General features: G+C 42.6%; 1 protein-coding gene across 1 annotated transcript in view; it reads left to right on the forward strand.

The window, feature by feature from the left end:
- The window catches only part of TMEM233 (transmembrane protein 233), a 46,228-nt gene that overhangs the window by 12,879 nt on the left and 11,971 nt on the right, over nucleotides 1–21,378 (forward strand). Inside the window, exon 2 of the mRNA XM_050748198.1 lies at nucleotides 20,971–21,107. Coding sequence (XP_050604155.1) covers nucleotides 20,971–21,107 — 137 coding nt within the window. The remainder of the gene's footprint in view (nucleotides 1–20,970; nucleotides 21,108–21,378) is intronic.

Here is a 21,378-nt window from a genome sequence, read left to right on the forward strand (position 1 = left end):
ATGAACTTATGTTTTCAATTTTCTTAAGTATAGAGCTAGGAGTGGAATTGTTGGGTAGTATGATAACGATATGTTTAACTTGTTGAGGAACTGCTAGACCATTTCCAAAGCACCCGCACAATTTTGCAATCCCACCATCCCTGTACAAGGGTTCCAGTTTCTCTGTATCCTTAATAACACATGTTACTATCTTTTTTATTGTGGCTATCCCAGTAGGTGCAAAGTAGTATCTTTTTGAAGTTTTTATTTGCATTTCTCTAGTGACTAATGATATTGAGCATTTCCTGTGCTTACTGGCAATTTGTATTCTTCAAAGAAATGTCCATTTAGAGACTTTGCCTCTCTTTAAGTGGGTTGTTCATCTTTTTATTGTTGAGTTTAAGAGATATATGTGTGTGTATATATATACACACATACACACACACATATATATATACTAGCTGCAAAGACTTCATAAATATGTGAATTGCAAATATTTTCTCTCCTTTTTGTAGATTTTCTGGCCCTTGCTTCTTTCACTGTTTTGTGAACCTTAGAGGCCTGTTTATGTATCCCAGAGTTTTTCACAAAACTGCTTTCCATTTTGCTTGTAGTTTCTCCTTTAGCCCCCAACATGTACACTGGGTGGGGGTACAGATTCAAAGGCAAACATCATGTTGGGCCAGGCTCTGAACTCAACTCCTAAGTCTGAATCCCAGCTCTGCTCTTATCCTAATTTCTCTGAGACTAGGTTTTCCCACCTATACAATGGGAATATTAATGTCAACCTCTCTGCACAGTTTTCAAAACTAAGTGAGATAATGCAAGGCCCCTTTACTGCCATCATCTCATTTAAGCCTCACAACCAACCTGTTCATATTCTTTTCTTTTTCTTTTCTTTCTTTCTTTCTTTTTTTTTTTTTTTTTTTTTTTTTTTTTGAGACAGAGTCTCGCTCTGTCACCGTGGCTGGAGTGCGGTGGTGTGGTCTTGGCTCACTGCAACCTCTGCCTCCTGGGTTCAAGTGATTCTCCTGCATCAGCCTCCTGAGTAGCTGCAACTACAGGCACGTGCCACCATGCCTGGCTACTTTTTTGTATTTTTAGTAGAGATGGGGTTTCACTGTGTTAGCCAGGATGGTCTCAATCTCCTGACCCTGTGATTCCCCCATCTTGGACTCCCAAAGTGCTGAGATTATAGGTGTCAGCCACTGTGCCCAGCCCTGTGCATAAATATTCTTATTCCCATTTTACAAATGAGGAGGCCGGGTGCGGTGACTCACACCTGTAATCCCAGCAGTCTCACACCTGTAATCCCAGCAGTTTGGGAGGCCAAGGCAGGTGGATTGCTTGAGCTCAGGAGTTCCAGACCAGCCTCAGCAACATGGCAAAACCCCGTCTTCAAAAAATACAAAATATTGGCCAGATACAGTGGCTCACGCCTGTAATCCCAGCACTTTGGGAGGCCGAGGCAGGTGGATCACGAGGTCAGGAGATGGAGACCATCCTGGCTAACACGGTGAAACCCTGTCTGTACTAAAAATACAGTAACAAAATTAGCCGAGTGTGGTGGCAAGCGCCTGTAATCCCAGCTACTCAGGAGGCTGAGGCAGGAGAATGGCGTGAACCCAGGAGACGGAACTTGCAGTGAGCCGAGATCGCGCCACTGCACTCCAGCCTGGGCGACAGAGCGAGACTCCATCTCAAAAAACGAAACAAAAAAAAATTATCCAGGCCTAGTAGTATGTGCCTGTAGTCCCAGGTGCTTGGGAGACTGAGGTGGGAGGATCACTAGAGCACAGGACGTCAAGGCTGCAGTGAGCCGTCATCACACCACTGCATTCCAGGTGATGTAATGAGACCCTGTCTCAAAAAAAAAAAAAAAAAAAAAAAAAAAAGAGGAACACTAAGGGTTTTTTTGTTTTTGTTTTTGTTTTTGTTTTATTATTATTATACTTTAAGTTCTAGGGTACATGCACACAACATGCAGGTTTGTTATATAGGTATACCTGTGCCATGTTGGTTTGCTGCACCCATCAACTCATCATTTACTTTAGGTATTTCTCCTAATGCTATGCCTCCCCCAGGCTCCAGCGCCCAACAGGCCCCAGTGTGTGATGTTCCCCACTCTGTGTCCAAGTGTTCTCATTGTTCAATTTCCACCTATGAGTGAGAACATGTGGTGTTTGGTTTTCTGACCTTGTGATAGTTTGCTGAGAATGATGGTTTCCAGCTTCATCCATGTCCCTGCAAAGGATATGAACTCATCCTTTTGTATGGTTGCATAGCATTCCGTGGTGTATATGTGCCACATTTTCTTAATCCAGTCTATCATTGATAGACATTTGAATTGGTTCCAAGTCTTTGCTATTGTGAATAGTGCCACAATAAACATACATGTGCATGTGTCTTTATAGTAGCATGATTTATAATCCTTTGGGTATATACCCAGTAATGGGATTGCTGGATCAAATGGTATTTCTAGTTCTAGATCCTTGAGGAATCGCCACACTGTCTTCCACAATGGCTGAACTAATTTACACTCCCACCAACAGTGTAAAAGCATTCCTTTTTCTCCATATTCTCTCCAGCATCTGTTGTTTTCTGACTTTTTAATAATTGCCATTCTAACTGGTGTAAGATGGTATCTCACTGGGGTTTTAATTTGCATTTCTCTGATGACCAGTGATGATGAGCATTTTTTCATGTGTCTGTTTGCTGCATAAATGTCTTCTTTTGAGAAGTGTCTGTTCATCTCCTTTGCCCACTTTTTGATGGGATTGTTTGTTTATTTCTTGTAAATTTGTTTAAGTTCTTTGTAGATTCTAGATATTAGCCCTTTGTCAGATGGAGAGATTGCAAAAATTTTCTCCCATTATGTAGGTTGCCTGTTCATTCTGATGGTAGTTTCTTTTGCCATGCAGAAGCTTTTTAGTTTAATTAGATCCCATTTGTCTATTTTGGCTTTTGTTGCCATTGCTTTTTGTGTTTTAGTCATGAAGTCCTTGCCCATGCCTATGTCCTGAATGGTATTGTCTAGGTTTTCTTTTAGGGTTTTTATGGCTTTGGGTCTAACATTTAAGTCTTTAATCCATCTTGAATTAATTTTTGTATAAGGTGTGAGGCAGGGATCCAGTTTCAGCTTTCTACATATGGCTAGCCAGAGGGAAACTAAGTTTTATATTCTTCCCTATAAGGCTTGATTTTCCTTTGGGTTCAGCTGCTGTTATTATATTAAAGAACCATATATCTAGTTTATAACATTGTCTGTAATAAAATGGGGCATGGTGCAATTTACATACACATACACTAATATTGGCAGCTGTGGATGGGAGGGGGTAGTTTCCACGTAAAAGAAAATCATCAGTAAATCTGTAGTATCAAATGAAGACCAAACAGTCTACCAGTTGCTCCCTACCATAAGGTTCTGTCTTATTTCCTTCATAGCACTTCTCCCTGTCTGGAAGTTTTTAATGATAGGTTTGAGTGCTAATGGTATGGCTCCTTCAGCTCTTCAAAGGCAGGGACCTTGTCTGCCTGACCATACATGACTGGCGTTCCCAGTTCTTACAACAGTACCAGTATGTAGTAGTGGCTTAATAAGTGTCTAATGAATGAATAAATACATAGGAAAAATGTCATACAATGTTTTAGTTGCCAAGAAATGTCACATTAGACCTACTCTTTGCCTTCTGATGGCTGAAAATAGACAATAGTTCCCATTTATTAACTGTTAGTTATGTGCCAAGCACTATGCTAAGAGCTTTTGGTGTATTCATCCATTCAAGCTGCCAGGAAATTCCATTAAGTAAGTACTTTTTTAAAAAATCACCATCCCCATTTACAGAAGCAGAGAATACAGTACAGACAATTAGTTGACTTGCTCATGATTCTGCAAGTAGGTAGCAAAACTGGGATGGAACCCAGACAGACTGGCTCAGAGCCCACACCTTCAACCTCCATGATGTAATGTCTTTCAGTATTAGAGAAAAAAAAAAAAACCTTAACCCCCAAGATGTTGGTTATGGTTCCTGAATTTCAATCTAATGGAAAATTCTCCACTTTATAAAACAATTGGTGGATACCACTATAGCTCTTGCCTTTGGGAAACTCAAGATCCAAATTAAGTCCAGTCTACAGGACTCTTGCATAAAATCAACTGAAAGATAAAAAATTAATCTAGTCTCTCAGATCTGTAGATCATCTGATTTTTTAGTAGTGTGGAGGACAAAAAAAAAAGATTCAGGTAACAAAATTAATCCTTTTAGGATCATAGAAATGGATCTTCAACTGTTTGGTCAACCAAGAATTCTTTTTACATACCAGTAATCATCAACTGTCCAAATGGCTAGATATTTGGGCAAATTCCTAAGAAGCCTGTTTAAATAATTTTAAAAAGCAGGGCTACAGGTTGGAAAATGAAAACCTGGCTGTATGAATTTTTTCTTTTTTATCAGGAATATATATTAAAGGAATGCTAGGTGTCAGACCCTCCATTAGGCACTGGAGCAATGAATACAATGAGATATGGTCTGCATCTTCACGGAGCTCACAGGTGGCAGAACAAACACTCAAAAGTCAACAGGCCACTGAATCAAATGACTGTGACTTGCGTCAAGAGTCACGAAGGAAATAAACCAGGAGCTGAGTCATAACCTACTGACTATGGTCACAGTACCTACTTAAGATGTGGGGACCTGGCTGAATACAGTGGCTCATGCCTGTAATCCCAGCACTTTAGGAGGCTGAGGCAAGATGATCACTTGAGCACAACAGTCTGAGACCAGCCTGGGCAACATAGCAAGACCCTGTCTCTACCAGAAAATGAAAAAAATCAGTCGGGCGTGGTGGCGTGCACCTGTGGTCCCAGCTACTCTGGAGGCTGAGGCTGGAGAACTGCTTGAGCCCAAGAGTTTGAGGCTGCAGTGAGCTATGATTGCACCACTGGGCAACAGAGTAAAACCTTGTCTCAAAAAATAAAAAATGAAGAGATGAGGAGGCCTGAGAAGGCTGCCCTGAAGGTGCCAACATGTCAGCCAAGACCAGAATGAGGAGATGCTGGCCACATGAGGCAGAGAGAGAAGAGGGCCACGAGTAGAGAGGAGATGACCTGGACACAGACAGGGGGCAAGAAACGGGGAGACAGTGAGCAAGAGAAAAGGCTCCAAATGAGATGAGAGAGGCTGCAGGGGCCACCCATGCAGAGTTGGGAAGGGAAGAATGAAGAATGTGAGCTTCTCCCAGGGAAATAGGGGACAACGGAAGGCTTTAGAGCTGAGGAAGCACAATGTTCCAATCCCATATACCCACCAGTAATCCCAGCACTTTGGGAGGCTGAGGCTGGCGAATCACCTGTGGTCAGGAGTTCAAGACCAGCCTGGCCAACATGTGAAAGCCATTCTCTACAAAAAAAAAAAATTAGCTGGGCATGGTGGCGTGCATCTGTAATCCCAGCTACTTGGCAGGCTGAGGTAGGAAAATTGCTTGAATGTGGGAGGCGGAGGCTGCAGTGAGCCAAGATTGCACCACTGCACTCCAGCCTGGGTGAGAGAGTGAGACTCCATCTCAAAGAGAGAAAGAGAGAGAGAGGCAAGAACAAAAAGAAAATGAATTTTTGACAGTGAAATTAGTAGCACAGCTTAGATATACCTGCCCTATTTTCTCTATCAGTAACCAAATTTTTATTAAATTTAAGTCAAGTCATCTACCCAGTGCTATGCATCAAACAGTGCATCAAATCTTGCTCTTAAGTTCTTTTGGGCATAATAAAATAGTTATCCTAAGGGCTTTGTGGATGGATGCACTAACTTTTGCTTATGTTTGTAGTCTCCTTAGAAAGTTGCCTTTGAACACAGAAACACTGTTTGACTGTTGATGTCCCTCTTTCTGAGTCTCAGTTTTCTCATCTGTAAAATGGGGGATAAGATTACTTTTATCTCCATTGGGGTTATTGTAAGGAACCAATTATATGAAGCACATATAGTGGTTAGTCCAGGACCTGGCACAGAATAAATATTCAATAAATATTAACTATTATTTTAATATGATGATTCATTATTATGACTAATATAGCTCCTGGTTTCCCCTTTGGCCTTATCTCATCTCTCATCTCTCCTCTCTTTTCTTTCCTTTGTTGTCCCCTCTCCTCTCTCTTTCACTCCTACAGCTCAGCCACACTGCATTTTGGGGGGAACCTTCAATAAAAAATTTGTTTCCCCCCTCCAGACCTTTGCACTTGCCATCCTCCCTGCCAGGCATCCTCTCCCCACTGCTCTCTGCAGGCCTGGCTTCTTCACAAGCCTTCAGGTCTCAGTCTACCTGCTTTCTGCTAAAACAATCTCCCTCCTTCACCCTACCTTCTTTGCCTTAATAATATTATGTATTCACCTTATTTATTTGCATGTTTATTTATTTTTTATCTCTACCAGAAAGTAAGCTCCATGAGGGCAGGGAGCAGTGCCAGGCACACAGGTGATACTCAAGAAGTAGGTTTTAAATGAATGAACTAATGAATGGCCGTCCATCTAGGACAGTGGTTCTCAATTCTGGCTGCCCCTCAGAATAACCTGAAAAGCTTTCAAAAAAAAAATCCAACGCTGGGGTCCCACCCCAGATAGCCTGATTCAGTTGGTTTGGGAACGAACTTGGGTGTAGGAATTTTTTAAGCCTCCCACACTGAGTAATTCTAAGGTGCAGCTAGAATTGGGAACCACGAATATAGGGAGATATAAAAATATAACTTTGGAGAGTTTCATCTCCGGTCTACACTGGCAGCAATCCCATAGGTACTGCTGTCTCATCCAGGGTATCATGTGAGATGTAGCAAGAGTTCTGATCTAAAGACCAGAAGGAAAGGACAAAGTACTTTCCACATTTTCCTGGCTTAGGGCATTGGAGTAGCTTTGCAGTTTGGTGTGAAGTGTCATGAATTCCTAGAACATTAGACCTATCGGTATTCAGTGCCAGTTATCAAAATTTATGGGGTTACTTTGGACTCTTTTTCTTTGAGGTGTGGATGCCAGGAGTTGCCTGTGCTTTCTGACAGGTGCCTGGGAGTCTCCACTGCACAGCTTCATGACTGTCTTGCTGTCCCCCACAGCAACCTTTTTGAGGTTCAGCATAGAAACGGTCACCCTCACTTCTGACTCCTGCCCAACTTTCCTCCCGTGGGTATTTAGGTATCATGTGTCCATTCAGGGAAGGCATGTATAAATAAGTTTCAAATAACCAGCTGCAGTGACCATGAGATCATTAGCATTTACTACAGAAGACAGAAACTTGCTCACTCTTCTGTCAAAGTGTGGCCTTCACTGGTTCAAGGCATCTGGTCAAGACCTGAACACTGTTATTCCATTTTGCCAATATGAGCCTAGGCCCCTAGCAAAGAGAAGAGTCACTGCAGGAGACTCCTGCATGCCTTATAAAGTATGTGATGAGAACCCATGTGTTCTATATTCTAAGAGTGAAGTGTCATGAATTCTTAGAATGTTAGACTATGCTCTTGTTCTATACTCTAAGATCCATTTGTATCACAGAGGAAAATTAAAACCAGAAAGAAACTAAAGTCCCTTCTTTTTAAAATACTTTGCAGGAAGAAGAGAGACAGCAACTGGCTGCTTAGCACACTAAAATAATGGTGGTTGGTTTATGAAATGATGAGCTCTATAGCTTAGAAAAGAACTCGGTAATGTCCAAACACCACAAATATAAGTGAACAGACAATGGACCTGGAGGAAAGGTGTGACTTGCAAGGCGTCACCGGGGGAGTTTCTCTGTGGTGATGGACCATTTCTGTTTCCTGATTGTAGTCATGGTTATTAAAATCTACATGGGTGATATTGTTCGGCTGTGTCCCCACCCAAATCTCAGTCTTGAATTGTAGCTCCCATAATCCCCACGTGTCATGGGAGGAACCCAGTGGGAGGTAATTGAATCATGGGGCCAGTTTCCCCCATGCTATTCTTGTGATAGTGAATGAGTTCTCACAAGATCTGATGGTTTTGTAAGGAGCTTCCCCCTTCACTCGACACTCATTCTTCTCTCTCTTGCCACCATGTGAATGACATGTTTGCCATGATTATAAGTTTCCTGAGGCCTCCCCAGCCCTGTAAAACTGTGAGTCAATTAAACCTCTTTCCTTTATAAATTACCCGGTCTCAGGTATATCTTTATTAGCAGCATGAGAACAGACAATTACAGTAAACTGGTACCATGGAGAGTGGGAAGCTGCTGTAAAGATACCAGAAAATGTGGAAGCAACTTTGGAACTGGGTAACAGGCAGAGGTTGGAACAGTTTGGAGGGCTCAGAAGAAGATAAGAAAATGTGGGAGAAATTGGAACTTCCTAGAGACTTGGAGGCCTCAGAAGACAGGAAGATGTGGGAAAGTTTAGAACTTCTGAGAGACTTGTTGAATGGCTTTGACCAAAATGCTGATAGTCATATGGACAATGAAGTCCAGGCTAAGGTGGTCTCAGATGGAGATGGGGAACTTGTTGGGAACAAGAGTAAAGGTCACTCTTGCTATGCAAATGGACTGGCAACATTTTGCCCCTGCCCCAGAGATCTACGGAACATTGAACTTGAGATAGATGATTTAGGGTATCTGGCAGAAGAAATTTCTACATGGCAAAGCATTCAAGAGGGAGCAGATCATAAAAGTTTGAAAAATGTGCAGCCTGATGATGTGATAGAAGAGAAAATCCCGGCCGGGCGTGGTGGTTCACGCCTATAATCCCAACACTCTGAGAGGCCAAGATGGGTGAATTACCTGAGGTCAGGAGTTCGAGACCAGCCTGACCAAAAGAGAGAAACCCTGTCCCTACTAAAAATACAAAATTAGCCAGGCGTGGTGGCACATGCCTATAATCCCAGCTACTTGGTAGGCTGAGGCAGGAGAATCACTTGAATCCAGGAGGTAGAGGTTGCAGTGAGCCAAGATCACACTATTGCACTCCAACCTGGGCAACAAGAGCAAAACCCCATCTCAAAAAAAAGAAAGAAAGAAAGAAAGAAACCCCATTTTCTCGAGAGAAATTCAAGCCAGCTGCAGAAATTTGCATTTGCATAAGTAACAAGGAACCAAATGTTAATCACCAAGACAATGGGAAAAATGTCTCCAGGGCATGTTAGAGACCTTCAAGGCAGCCCCTCGCATCACAGATCTGGAGGCCTAGGAGGGAAAAATGGTTTCATGGGCTAGGCCCAGGGCCCACTGCTGTGTGCAGCCTCTGGACGTGGTGCCCTGCATCCCAGCTGTTTCAGCCCCAACCGTGGCTAAAAGGAGTCAAAGTACAGCTTGGACCATTGCCTCAGAGGGTGCAAGTCCCAAATCTTGGCAGCTTCCACATGGTGTTAGTCCTGAGGGTGTGCAGAAGACAATAATTGAGATTTGAGAACCTCCACCTAGATTTCAGAGGATGGTATGGAAATGCCTGGATGTCCAGGCATAAATTTGCTACGGGGGCAGAGCCCTCATGGAAAACCTCTGCTAGGGAAGTATGGAAGGGAAATATGCAGTAGTAGCCTCCATACAAGGTCCCCACTGGGGCACTGCCTAGTGGAGCTGTGAGAAGAGGGCCACTGTCCTCCAGAACCCAGAATGGTAGATCCATCAACAGCTTGCACCATGCACCTGGAAAAGCTGCAGGCACTGAACACCAGCCTGTGAAAGCAGTTAGGGAGGGGGGCTGTACCCTGCAAAGCCACAGGAGTGGAGCTGCCCAAAGCCATGGGAACCCACCTCTTGCGTCAGTGTGACCTGGATGTGAGACATGGAGTCAAAGGGGATCATTTTGGAAATTTAAGGTTTATTGACTGCTCTATTGGATTTAGGACTTGCATGGGGCCTGTAGCCACTTTGTTTTGGCCAATTTCTCCCTTTTGGAGCAGACGTATTTGCCCAATGCCTGTACCCGCATTGTATCTAGGAAGTGACTAACTTGCTTTTGGTTTTGCAAGGTCATAGAAGGAAGCGACTTGTCTTCTCTCAGATGAGACCTTGGACTTGGACTTTTGGGTTAATGCTGGAATGAGCTGAGACTTAGGTGGACTGTTGGAAAGGCATGATTGTGTCTTGAAATGTGAGGACATAAGATTTGAGAGGGGCCAGGAGTGCGATTATATGGTTTGGTGGTGTCCTCACCCAAATCTCATCTTTGATTGTAGTTCTCATAATCCCCACATGTCATGGGAGGGACCTGGTAGGAAGTAACTGAATCATGTGGCCAGTTTCCCCCATGCTATTCATGTGATAGCAAGTAAGTTCTCATGAGATCTGATGGTTTTGTAAGGGGCTTCCTCCTTCACTCGGCACTCATTCTTCCCTCTCCTGCTGCCGTGTGAAGAAGGATGCATTTCCTTCCCTTTCCACCATGATTGTAAGTTTCCTGAGGCCTCCCCAGCCATGCTGAACTGTGAGTCAATTAAACCACTTTCCTTTATAAATTGCCCAGTCTCAAGTATGTCTTTATTAGCAGCATGAGAAAGGACTAATACAATGGGACAAAATTCCATAGAAACATAAACCATACGAAAAAAGAGCAGGCTAGGCATGGTGGCTCGTGTCTGTAATACCAACACTTTGGGAGGCTGAGGCAGGAGGATAATTTGAGCTCTGAAATTCAAGACCAGCCTGGGCAACATGGCAAAACCTCATCTCTACAAAAAATACAAAAGTTACCTGGGAGTGGTAGCACTCACCTGTAGTCCCAGATACTTGGGAGGCTGAGGTGGGAAGATCACTTCAGCCAGGGAAGTTGAGGTTTCAGTGAGCCAAGATCATGCCATTGCACTCCAGCCTAGGTGACAGAGCAAGATCCTGTCTCAAGAAAAAAAAAAACACTGCCATTGGTACAAATCTATTCACTCAGGAGTTATTTTAATACAATATCACTATAATCATAGTATTTTAATTATTTTTTAAAGACAGACCACGAGAAAGTGGGAGAAAATTTTGCAAAATATGTAACAGATCAAGGAATATTATTCAGTTATTCAGTACAGTTGCCACTAGCCACATGTAACTATGGAGCACTTGAAAAATGGCTCATACCACAGCTTTGAATAATATTTTGACATGTTGGATTGAATAAAATGTATATTATTGAAGTTAATTTCACCTACTTATTTTTACTTTTTTGATGTGGTTACTAGAAAATTCAAAATCACCTGTGTGTCTCCCATTATATTTCTATTGCACATTGCTGGTCCATAATATGTAAAAGTTTCCCACAGCTCAGTAAGAAAAAACAAACCAATAGAAAACTAGACAAAGGGTGTGGGTACAAAACTCATCAAGAAGAAACACATAAGATCAATAAATATTCATTTATACATACATTTGTTAATTCAACACATACTTATTGATCTCATGCTATGTTCCAGGCACTGTGTGGGTCACCAGGGAAAGCTGGCCAGTTTTAGATAAGCTGGTCTGAAAAGTCCTCTGTGAGAAGAAAACATTGGAGATAAGATCTGAAGTGTGAAGAGATGGCTCAACCTCGCCATTAATTAATGGAATTTTATCTTGAGATTCTTTTTCACCCATCAGAATGTGGAAAAAGAGATTGATAATATACAGTATTGGCAATGATGTCGGGGAAAGAACACTTAAATACAATTAGCGGGAGCATAGATTTGGATAACCTTTTTGCAGGGCAATTTGGCTTTATCGCTCCAAATGTAAATCCATATACCATTTGACTGAACAATTCCATTCCTAGAAATTCACCAAAAGCAAAGGCTCAAACATATGAAAATGTATCAATCAGAATGTCCACTACAGCATATTATGCAATCTCAACAAATTTTAAATAAGAAAACGTCTATAGTTACAGTTACAGGTGAGGCATGAGCATTTAAATGAGCTAGTAGGAAGCCCTTAAAAAGAATAAGACAGCCATACTCACTAGAATGTCCACTACAGCATATTATGCAATCTCAATAAATTTTAAATAACTAAATGTCTATAGTTATAGGTGAGGTATGAACATTTAAATGAACTAGGAGGAAGCCCTTAAAAAGAATAAGACAACCATACTCATAATGTTTATAGAACTCACAATGTTTCTGTAAGTTTGAAGCTATTTGAAAATAAAAAGTTACAAAGAAAAGATTGCACCATAACAAATCAAGACGTTCCCCAAGAATACGAGGATCATGTAACATCAGGAAGTCTGTCAATATAACTCATTATTTTAATAATGAATGGGGAAAGAAAACAAGAATAAAACAGACTTGGACACACTAGCTTGGGAAGTTGCCCACCCCATATAAAATGGAAAAAAAGCAAGTTGTAGAACAAATGTTGTATGATACTGTTTGTATTTTTATATTTTTTATTTTTTCAGATACAGGGTCTTGCTCTGTCACCCAGGCTACAGTGCAGTGGCTCAATCATAGCTCACTATAATCTCAAACTCCTGCACTCAAGCAATGCTCTTGCCTCAGCCTCCTGAGTAGCTGGGATTACAGGTACATGCCACCATATCTGGCTTTTTTTTTTTTTTTTTTTTTTTGAAACAGCGTCTTGCTCCATCACCCAGGCTGGAGTGCAGTGGCACAATCATAGCTCACTGCAGCCTTGGACACTGGGACTCAAGCAATCCTCCCATCTCAGCATCCCCAAGTAGCTGGGATTACAAGCACATGCCACCACGCCAGCTAATTTTTTGTAGATACAGGGTCTTCCTGTCTTACCCAGGTTGGTCTTGACCTCCTGGACTCAAGTGATCCTCCTGCCTTGGCCTCCCAAAGTGTTGGGATTACAGGCATGAATCAGTTCCTGGCATCCAGCTAATTTTTAAAATTTTTTTGTAGAGACAAGGGTCTTGCTATGTTGCCCAGTCTGGTCTTGAACTCCTGGACTCAAGTGATCCTCTTGCCTCAGCCTCCCAAAGTGCTGAGATTACAGGTATGAGCCACTGCACCTGGCCTATTCATATTCTTAAAACAAAGCGAGAAAAAACACACACACACACACACAAACTCCTGTCTGTCTGTGCCTGTATGTGTGTGTGCACAATCACTGTACCAAACTAGCCACGTGACTGGGCAAATTGCTTTGACTTCTTTGTGCCTCAGTTTTCCCATCTGTAAAATGGAAACCACAAAGCACCTAGCTCATAGTGTTGTGAGGACCAATCCAATCATTCTTGAAAAACATTTAATGCAGTGCCTGGCATATACTAAATGCCTCATAAATATTATCTATTATCATTGTTATTTTGTCAAAGAAAGACTGAAGGCCAAAACATTTAGAGAAGAAAACATTTTACTTCAAAAGAAATGCAAGAGAATCCACCTTCAAAAAGACCAGCTAGCCAAAGCAAAACACAAGTATTTAAAAGAAAACAGATGCAAAGCTGCCAAGGTGACCAAGTTGTTTTATATTAATCTGTTCCTGGAAAACAAAACAGTATCTTTCTGAAGATATTACAATATCCACAAAGGAGGTAACCTGTGTTTAAACATCATAGTTGCAAAAGGTAGGGATGAAGCTGTCTTTGCCAAGATTTATGGGAAGCACTCAAGGTTTTAATATTTGAGGGATCAGGACTAGACAGACTGGCTCTGTTATTCTTGGTGTATCTCAGGGTGAAAATTGCTGTTTCTCTCTCCTGACTGTGATACATGATGTGCTTAGTCATAATGGAAGCAGGAGACAGTGTCAGTTTTCTTTTCATATTATTCATAGGGGGAAAAAATCTAGAAGCAGATGCACCAAACTGCTAATAAGGGTTATCTCTGGGAAATAAGATTAGGGAAAGAGTTTTACTATTGACTGTATGTGCTTCTGTAGCATTCAAATGTTTCACATGTTCACAAATTGCATTATTAATTTTTAAAAGAACAAATAAGATCATGTAAATTTTGAGTATCTAAAGCCACCCCATTTCTTCCTAGTTCTTCCACACCAGATGGAATAGTTTACATTCTAAGCTCTTCAGAAAAAGATTTATAAACCACGCATTTTCTCTAAAATCCATTTCCACTGCTTCAGTCTGTCGCATCTGCCAGGAGAACCTCAGTATAAAATTCCAATTAAAAGAGGAAAAGAATTACAGCTGACATGTTGGGGGGGCAGGCAAAGAATTCTTTCTGCTTCACTGTTAGTTCTCTACCCGTAAGCCCGAGACCCCCCAGCCATGGAAGTCCTTCACAATGAAATCTCAGAGTTGGAGTCTCCCACTCTCGTCCCTCCCCGCATCTTCTTTCTTTTACCCAGCAGGTCTACCGATGGGCAGCCCTTTTCCCAAGTACCAGGAGAGAAAATGGATTCGGAAAAGGATTTGTGGGGAGAGGAGAGTCCACACTTAATACTGAAAGAGGCTTTTCATCTGGTTTTCAAGCCAACAGCAGCCCCATTCCTAGATTCACTCAAGGTCTCCCCAACATGTCCCTGGAAAAATGGTGGTTTGCAAAGTCAGGAGGGTTACATACAAGATGCCACAGTGGCAGCAGGTGATGAAGGCGGGGCAGGATTCACCTGTGGCTTGCACCCAAATCCCCTTCAGCCAGGTCACCAAGCACAGCCTCTCTTCCTTGTGTCAAACAACTCAAATGGCCAAGGACCCTCATTTCACCTGTGCTCATGGGCAATGCAGAGGTGATAGATGTACCCTTCTACAGGACAGACTGGCTGCCCTTCCCACGTTTTTGGTCACTGCTGCTGAGGACATGAAACTGTTTTTTCATCCGAACAGGCAGGATCTCTTTCTTTAGGAAAGAGAGGGGACCTCATTATTTTTCCTATGAATTCATCATCACGGCTATCATCTCAGAACTGTGTTTTCCAAGGCAGCACAATAGGTCAGTTTGGGAGGGTCTGAATTCATATAATTCTAAACTGGATTATGAGCTCAGAATTTAGGGTTCTAATATTCTATGCAGTGATTTTGCTTGTAAAACCTCTAATACAGCTTCTCAAAGTTGGGTCCCCAAAGATTCTGATCCAGTAAGGGGTAGAGAAGATTCTGTTACACCCCCAAAGAGTGCAGACTTAAAATAAGAGCAAGGCAGGAAGTAGCAATTCACAGCAAAAGCTAACATTCATTGAGCATACACTAGGTGCTGAGCCAATGCCAACCACTTGACACACATTAATTCATTGGATCCACCAGTGTGAAGTGGGTGCTATTACTATTGCCCCCGATTTACAGACGAGGGCACTAAGGCTTAGGAAGGTTGATAACATGCCTTAGCTCTCACAGATGATAAGACATGGAATTTAAACTCAGATCTCTGAATTTCAAGCCCATGCTCTATTACATACTTCCTTGGAATAAATATAAAGATGATGGGCATCTTGACCTTGAAGGACATTAAGGATAATTACATAGATCAGAAGTTTTCAATCCTGTGAAGCTTAAAAATGATAATAATAGGCTCGGTAAGGTGGCTCATGCCTGTAATCCCAGCACTTTGGGAAGCAGAGGCAGGTGGATTGCTTGAGGTCAGGAGTTTGAAACCAGCCTGGGCAACATGGCAAAACCCCATCTCTACCAAAAATCCACACACACAAAAAAAATTAGCTGGGTGTGGTGGTATCCACCTGTAGTCCCAGCTACTCAGGAGGCTGAAGTAGAAGAATTACTTGAGCCCAGGAGGTCGAGGCTGCAGTGAGCCAAGATTGTGCTACTCCACTCCAACCTGGGTGACAGAATGAGACCCCGTCTCAAAAAAAATTTTTTTTAATGATAATAATAATGAAAGAGCAACCCAAGCATCTATCAATAGCTGAATGGATAGACAAAATGCAATATATCCCTACAATGGAATATTGTATATATCCCTAGAATGGAATCTTGTATATATCCCTACGATGGAATATGTATCCCTGCAATGGAATATTGTATATATCCCTACAATGGAGTATTGTTCATCCTTAAAAGGGGAAAAAATTCTGACACTTGCTATAACACGGATAAACTTTGAAGACATTATTATGTCTAAGTAAAAGAATCCAGTCCCCCCAAAAAAGCAAATATTGCATAATTTCCCTTGTATTAGGTACAATACAATTGACTATTTGTATTAGAATAGTCAAATTTATGGGACTCAGAAAGAATTGTGATTGTCATTGGCTGGGTAGAGGGTGAATGGAAGTGAGTATTTTACAGGTATGGAGTTTCCACTGGGGAAGATGAAAATTCCAGAAATAGATGGTGGGTCATGGCTGCACAGCAATGCGAATGTACATAACGCCACTGAACAGTATACTTAAAAATGGTTAAAAGATTAAACTGTAGGCATATTTTACCACAACAAAAAAATCACTCACAAAAAACACGTGCTGCCTGGTCCCCACACCCGTTAAATCAGAATCTTTCCATGATAGGGCCTGGTTCTCTGTATTTTTTTCACTACCAACACCCAAGATGGAGAACTCCAGAATTCATAACTTGGAATTCGGGAACTCACCTTTCCGGAAGTCCCTAACATTGTTTTTGGTTCTCGCTCTCTCATTCATACAAGAGTACTGAAAGCAATTCCTCTTCATTACTGAGTCTTCCAGCCTGTTGCTGACTCAGGTGGCCCAGATCCAAGAATTAACTGAAGGTTCCGGAAGCAGAAAGCTCTGCGGTATACTGGGTATTTCTCTGGCTTGTAATTGTCTGCATATGTCTAATCCCCCTTGATAGTCCAGGAAGAGGAGCAATTATTACTGAAGTGCCGTGATTTCAGAATCAAGGAAGAGGTTCTCAGTGAAATCTGTAATTCACAGCACTGATGGAGTCCTTCTGTATGTAACTTTTTTTTTTTTTTTAAATGCAGGGTCTCACTCTGTCACCCAGGCTGGAGTGCAGTGGCACGATCATAGCTCACGGCAGCCTCAAACTCATGGGCTCAGATGACCCTGCCACCTCAGCCTCCCGAGTAACTTAGACTACAGGTGTGCGTGTACATAACTTTTAAATACATATTTCCAGTCTTCTTTGGGCTGCAGCACAACTGTTGGGTGACTCTTAGCCATGGGATGATAAAGAGAGCTTATTTTTCAAAACTGTGTGTTCTTTTTATTTTGAAAAATTGCAGACCTCAAGTATAAGTGAGCAAATAACACAATGACCTATATAATCACCAAAATGCATCAATAGTTAACATTTTTTGCCATTTTTATTTTTATTTTGCTGAAAATTTAGGCACAGGTTGCAATAATGTCACTTCTAGATAATGCAGCCTATATCTTCTGTAGAAAAAAAATCTCTTATGTAACCAAAATATAAATATCACACTCAAGAAATTTAACATTATTATGTAACATTTATTCTACATGTGAATTTCCCCAATTGTCCCAACGATATCTGCCATTGCTACTTATTTATTAATCCCAGACGTGATCAAGGATCATACATTGCATATAATTGTTAGGTTCATCTAGTTTTCTTTAATCTAGGAGAGTCTCCTGATGTGTGTGGGTGGGAGGGTGTGCACGTCTTTCATGACATTGACTTTTTAAAAATAATTTCAAGCCATTTGTCTTGCAGAAAATTGCTCAAATAGAATATACCCTATTATTCCCTCTTAATTAAAAAAAAAAAAAGCTAAACACATTGAGAAAACTACATAGGGCCAAGTGCAGTGGCTCATGCGTGTAATGCCAACACTCTGAGAGGCCGAGGCGAGTGGATTGCTTAAGGCCAGAAGTTCGAGACCAGTCTGGCCAACATGGTGAAACTCCATCTCTGCTAAAAATACAAAAATTAGCCAGGCATGGTGGCACATGCCTTTAGTCCCAGCTACTCAGGAGGCTGAAGTGGGAGAATGGCTTGGACCCGGGAGGCAGAGGTTGTAGTGACCTGAGATCACGTCGCTGCACTCCAGTCTGGGTGACAGAGCAAGACTATGTCTCAGGAAAAAAAAAAAAGGAGGAGGAGGAGGAGAAGGAGGAGGAGGAAGAGGAGAAAAGAAAGGAAAAGAAAAGAAAAGGCAAGAAAAGAGGAAAGGAAAAGGAAAGGGAAGGGAAGGAAGAAGGAAATGAAAGGAAAAAGGAAAGGAAGGGAAGGGAAAGGGAAGGGAAGGGAAGGCAAAGGAAAGGAAAGGAAAGGAAAGGAAAGGGGAAAGGAAAGGAAAGGAAAGGGGAAAGGAAAGGGGAAAGGAAAGGAAAGGGGAAAGGAAAGGAAAGGAAAGGGGAAAGGAAAAGGGAAAGGAAAGGAAAGGAAAGGAAAGGAAAGGAAAGGAAAGGAAATTGCATAAGTAAAATGTCCTTGTCAGGGTATTTTATCAGAAGGCACATGATGTCAATTGGTTAAGATTCCCTTATTATTAAAGGGAGAAGAACAGTATCTGGCCTTCATCTCAGCAGCAGGCAGTCTCTGAATACCTCTGCTTTGCCTGGCACTGTGCTATGTCCTGCAGACCTCAAAGATGCCCTCAAAAAATTCACATTCTGTGGGGAAACAGACATATTCATTCACTCATTCAGTCAGTAACACATTTCTTGAGCTCCAACAATGCGCCAGACACCACTAAGTACTAGCAACAAGGACGATATTTAAATATTTAACAAGTTTGGCATGAGCACAGAATCAGAGAAGATGCTCTGCTAAGTGCACTAATAACCCGTAAGTTGTTGGATCATGGGGAAACCAGGGAAAATGCAGAGGAGCAAGCGGGATGGTTGGGATACTGGGGAAGGGGGACAAGCTTCAGAGTAGCTGCTATTTATCAATGAGTACAGAGTATTTCAACATTTTAACAGCTGGGAATGACAGCGTTGACTTGGGCATGGAGATGAACAATTTATCTAAAGTCCCTGACCTCATGGATTGATCTTCTAGTGCAGGAGTGGGCGAACTTTTTTGGTAAATGACCAAATAGTAAATATTTTTGGGCTTGCAGGCCCTACATTCTCTGGACAGAGAGACAAAGTCCCAACTACTCAACTCTGTCTTTGTAGCACAAAAGGTAGTGTGTCAGTCCGTTTTGCACTGCTATAAAGAAATACCTCACACTGAGTGATTTATAAGAAAGGAGGTAGCTTTGGTGCGTGGTTCTGCAGGCTATACAAACATGGCGCCAGTATCTTCCTCCGGTGAGGACTCAGGAAGCCTTTACTCATCGTGGAAAGTAAGGGGGAAGCAACTGTGTCATGTGGCGAGAGAGAGAGAGAAAGAGACAGAAAGAGAACGATGCCAGGCTCTTTTAAACAACCAGCTCTCACATGAACTAACAGAGTGAGAACTCATTACTGCAGGGAGGGCATCAAGCCATTAATGAGGGTCTGCCCCCCGACCACAACATCTCCCCCCAGGCCCCACCTCCAACATTGGGGATCACATTTCCACATGAGATTTGGAGGGGACGAACATCCAAACTGAGGTAGGCGGCGGGACTTGACTCCAGAGCAGATTGAAGACTGGCTGAAACAGGAAAAAGGCACTCAGAGCTCCTCTCCATCAGGCGTGCTCACCAGTGCCATGACAGTTTACCATTGCTATGGCAGCACCCAGAAGTTACTACCGCTTTCCAGGGCAATGACCCAGAAGTTGCCACCCCTTTCCAGGGCCACCACCCAGAAGTTGCCACTCCTTATCTAAAAATTTCTGAACAACCGGCCCCTTAATTTACATATAGTTAAAAGTGAGTATAAATCTAACTACAGCACTGCCCTGAGCTGCCACTCTCAACACGCTGCCTGTGGGGTAGCCCTGCTCTGCAGGAGCAGTCATGGAGCTGTAACCAAGTCAGGGCTCTAATGCCACTGCCTCCATAAAGCTGTTTTTTTTTGTTTGTTTGTTTGTTTGTGTGTGTTTTTTGAGACGGAGTTTCACTCTTGTTGTCCAGGCTGGAGTCCAATGGCGCAATCTCTGCTCACTGCAACCTCCGCCTCCCAAGTTCAAGCAATTCTCCTGTCTCAGCTTCCCGAGTAGCTGGGGATTACAGGTGCCATCGCGCCCAGCTAAGTTTTTGTATTGTTAGTAGAGACACAGTTTCACCATGTTGACCAGGCTGGTCTCAAACTCCCGACCTCAGGTGATCTGCCCACCTTTACCTCCCAAAGTGCTGGGATTACAGGAGTGAGCCACCATGCCCAGCCTAAAGCTGCTTTCTTCTACCACCAGCTCACTCTTAAATTATTTCCTAAGAGAGGCCAAAAAAATTCCCAGGCTAAGCTCCAATTCTGGGGCTTACCTGCCCTACAACAAAACTATATCAAATAGCCACAGACAATAGTAAACAAATGAGTGTGACTATGTTCCAAATAAGCTTTATTTACAAAAACAGGCAGCAGGCTGGATTTGGCCCATGAGCCATGATTTGCAAACCCCTGTTCTAGTGAACAAGACAGACATACTCATTTGTCCTTTTATGCTACAAATACTTATCCAGCATCTTCTACATGGCAAGTATTGCACTTGACACTGGTATGCCATGCTGAACAAGACATATGGCTGGGCATGGTGGCTCATGCCTGTAATCCCAGCACTCTGGGAGACCAAGGTGGGTGGATCACTTGAGGTCAGGAGTTCAAGACCAGCCTGGCCAATGTGGTGAAACCCTGTCTCTACTAAAAGTACAAAAATTAGCTGGACGTGGTGGCAGCCACCTGTAATCCCAGTTACTCGGGAGGCTGAGGTAGGAGAATTGCTTGAACCTGGGAGGTGGAGGTTGCAATGAGCCAAGATTGTGCCACTGCACTCCAGCCTGGGTGACAGAGTGAGACTCTGTCTCAAAAAAACAGAAAAAAGACAGATGATGACCCCTGCCCACGTTGCACTTACATGCTGGTGGGAGAGACAAAATCTTATTATGTGAATGCTAAGACAAAAGTCATCAGGAAATACAGAGGGGGCAGTTAACTCATCCTTAGTGTTTAGGGAAGGATTCCTGGAGGAGGGGATGACCGTGTTGTTTGTTTAGCAGCCTGTCAGTGAGATGAGCAAAGTCACCAGAGGGCTCTTGGAGCCTTTTCATCAGGACAGCCTGAGTACTTCCATCCCTTTCCCTGTGGGTTATCTGTCATCACCAGCTCTTCCCTTGTGTCCCCCAGTCTCTGAACAGCTATAACGACGGAGACTACGAAGGAGCCAGGCGGCTTGGGCGGAATGCTAAGTGGGTAGCCATCGCCTCCATCATCATTGGCCTTCTCATCATCGGCATTTCTTGTGCAGTTCACTTCACAAGGAAGTAAGTAGGCTTTCTGAATCCCTCCCTACGTCAACTGCCCTTTCTCGAATGCCCATTGGAATCTGTTAGGGTAGATTAGGTTATGCTCCAGTAAAAACCCCAAGCCAAAGGGTTTTCATGTTTTCTTCTCAGAATAAATCTGTCCCAGTCCAGAGGGACACAGCAACATTGTGGATCTTCTAGTGCAGGAGTGGGTGAACTTCTTTGGTAAATGACCAAATAGTAAATATTTTTGGCCTTACAGGCCCTACATTCTCTGGACAGAGGGACA

Source organism: Macaca thibetana, chromosome 11 (genome assembly GCF_024542745.1).
Source record: "Macaca thibetana thibetana isolate TM-01 chromosome 11, ASM2454274v1, whole genome shotgun sequence".
Lineage (NCBI taxonomy): Eukaryota > Metazoa > Chordata > Mammalia > Primates > Cercopithecidae > Macaca > Macaca thibetana.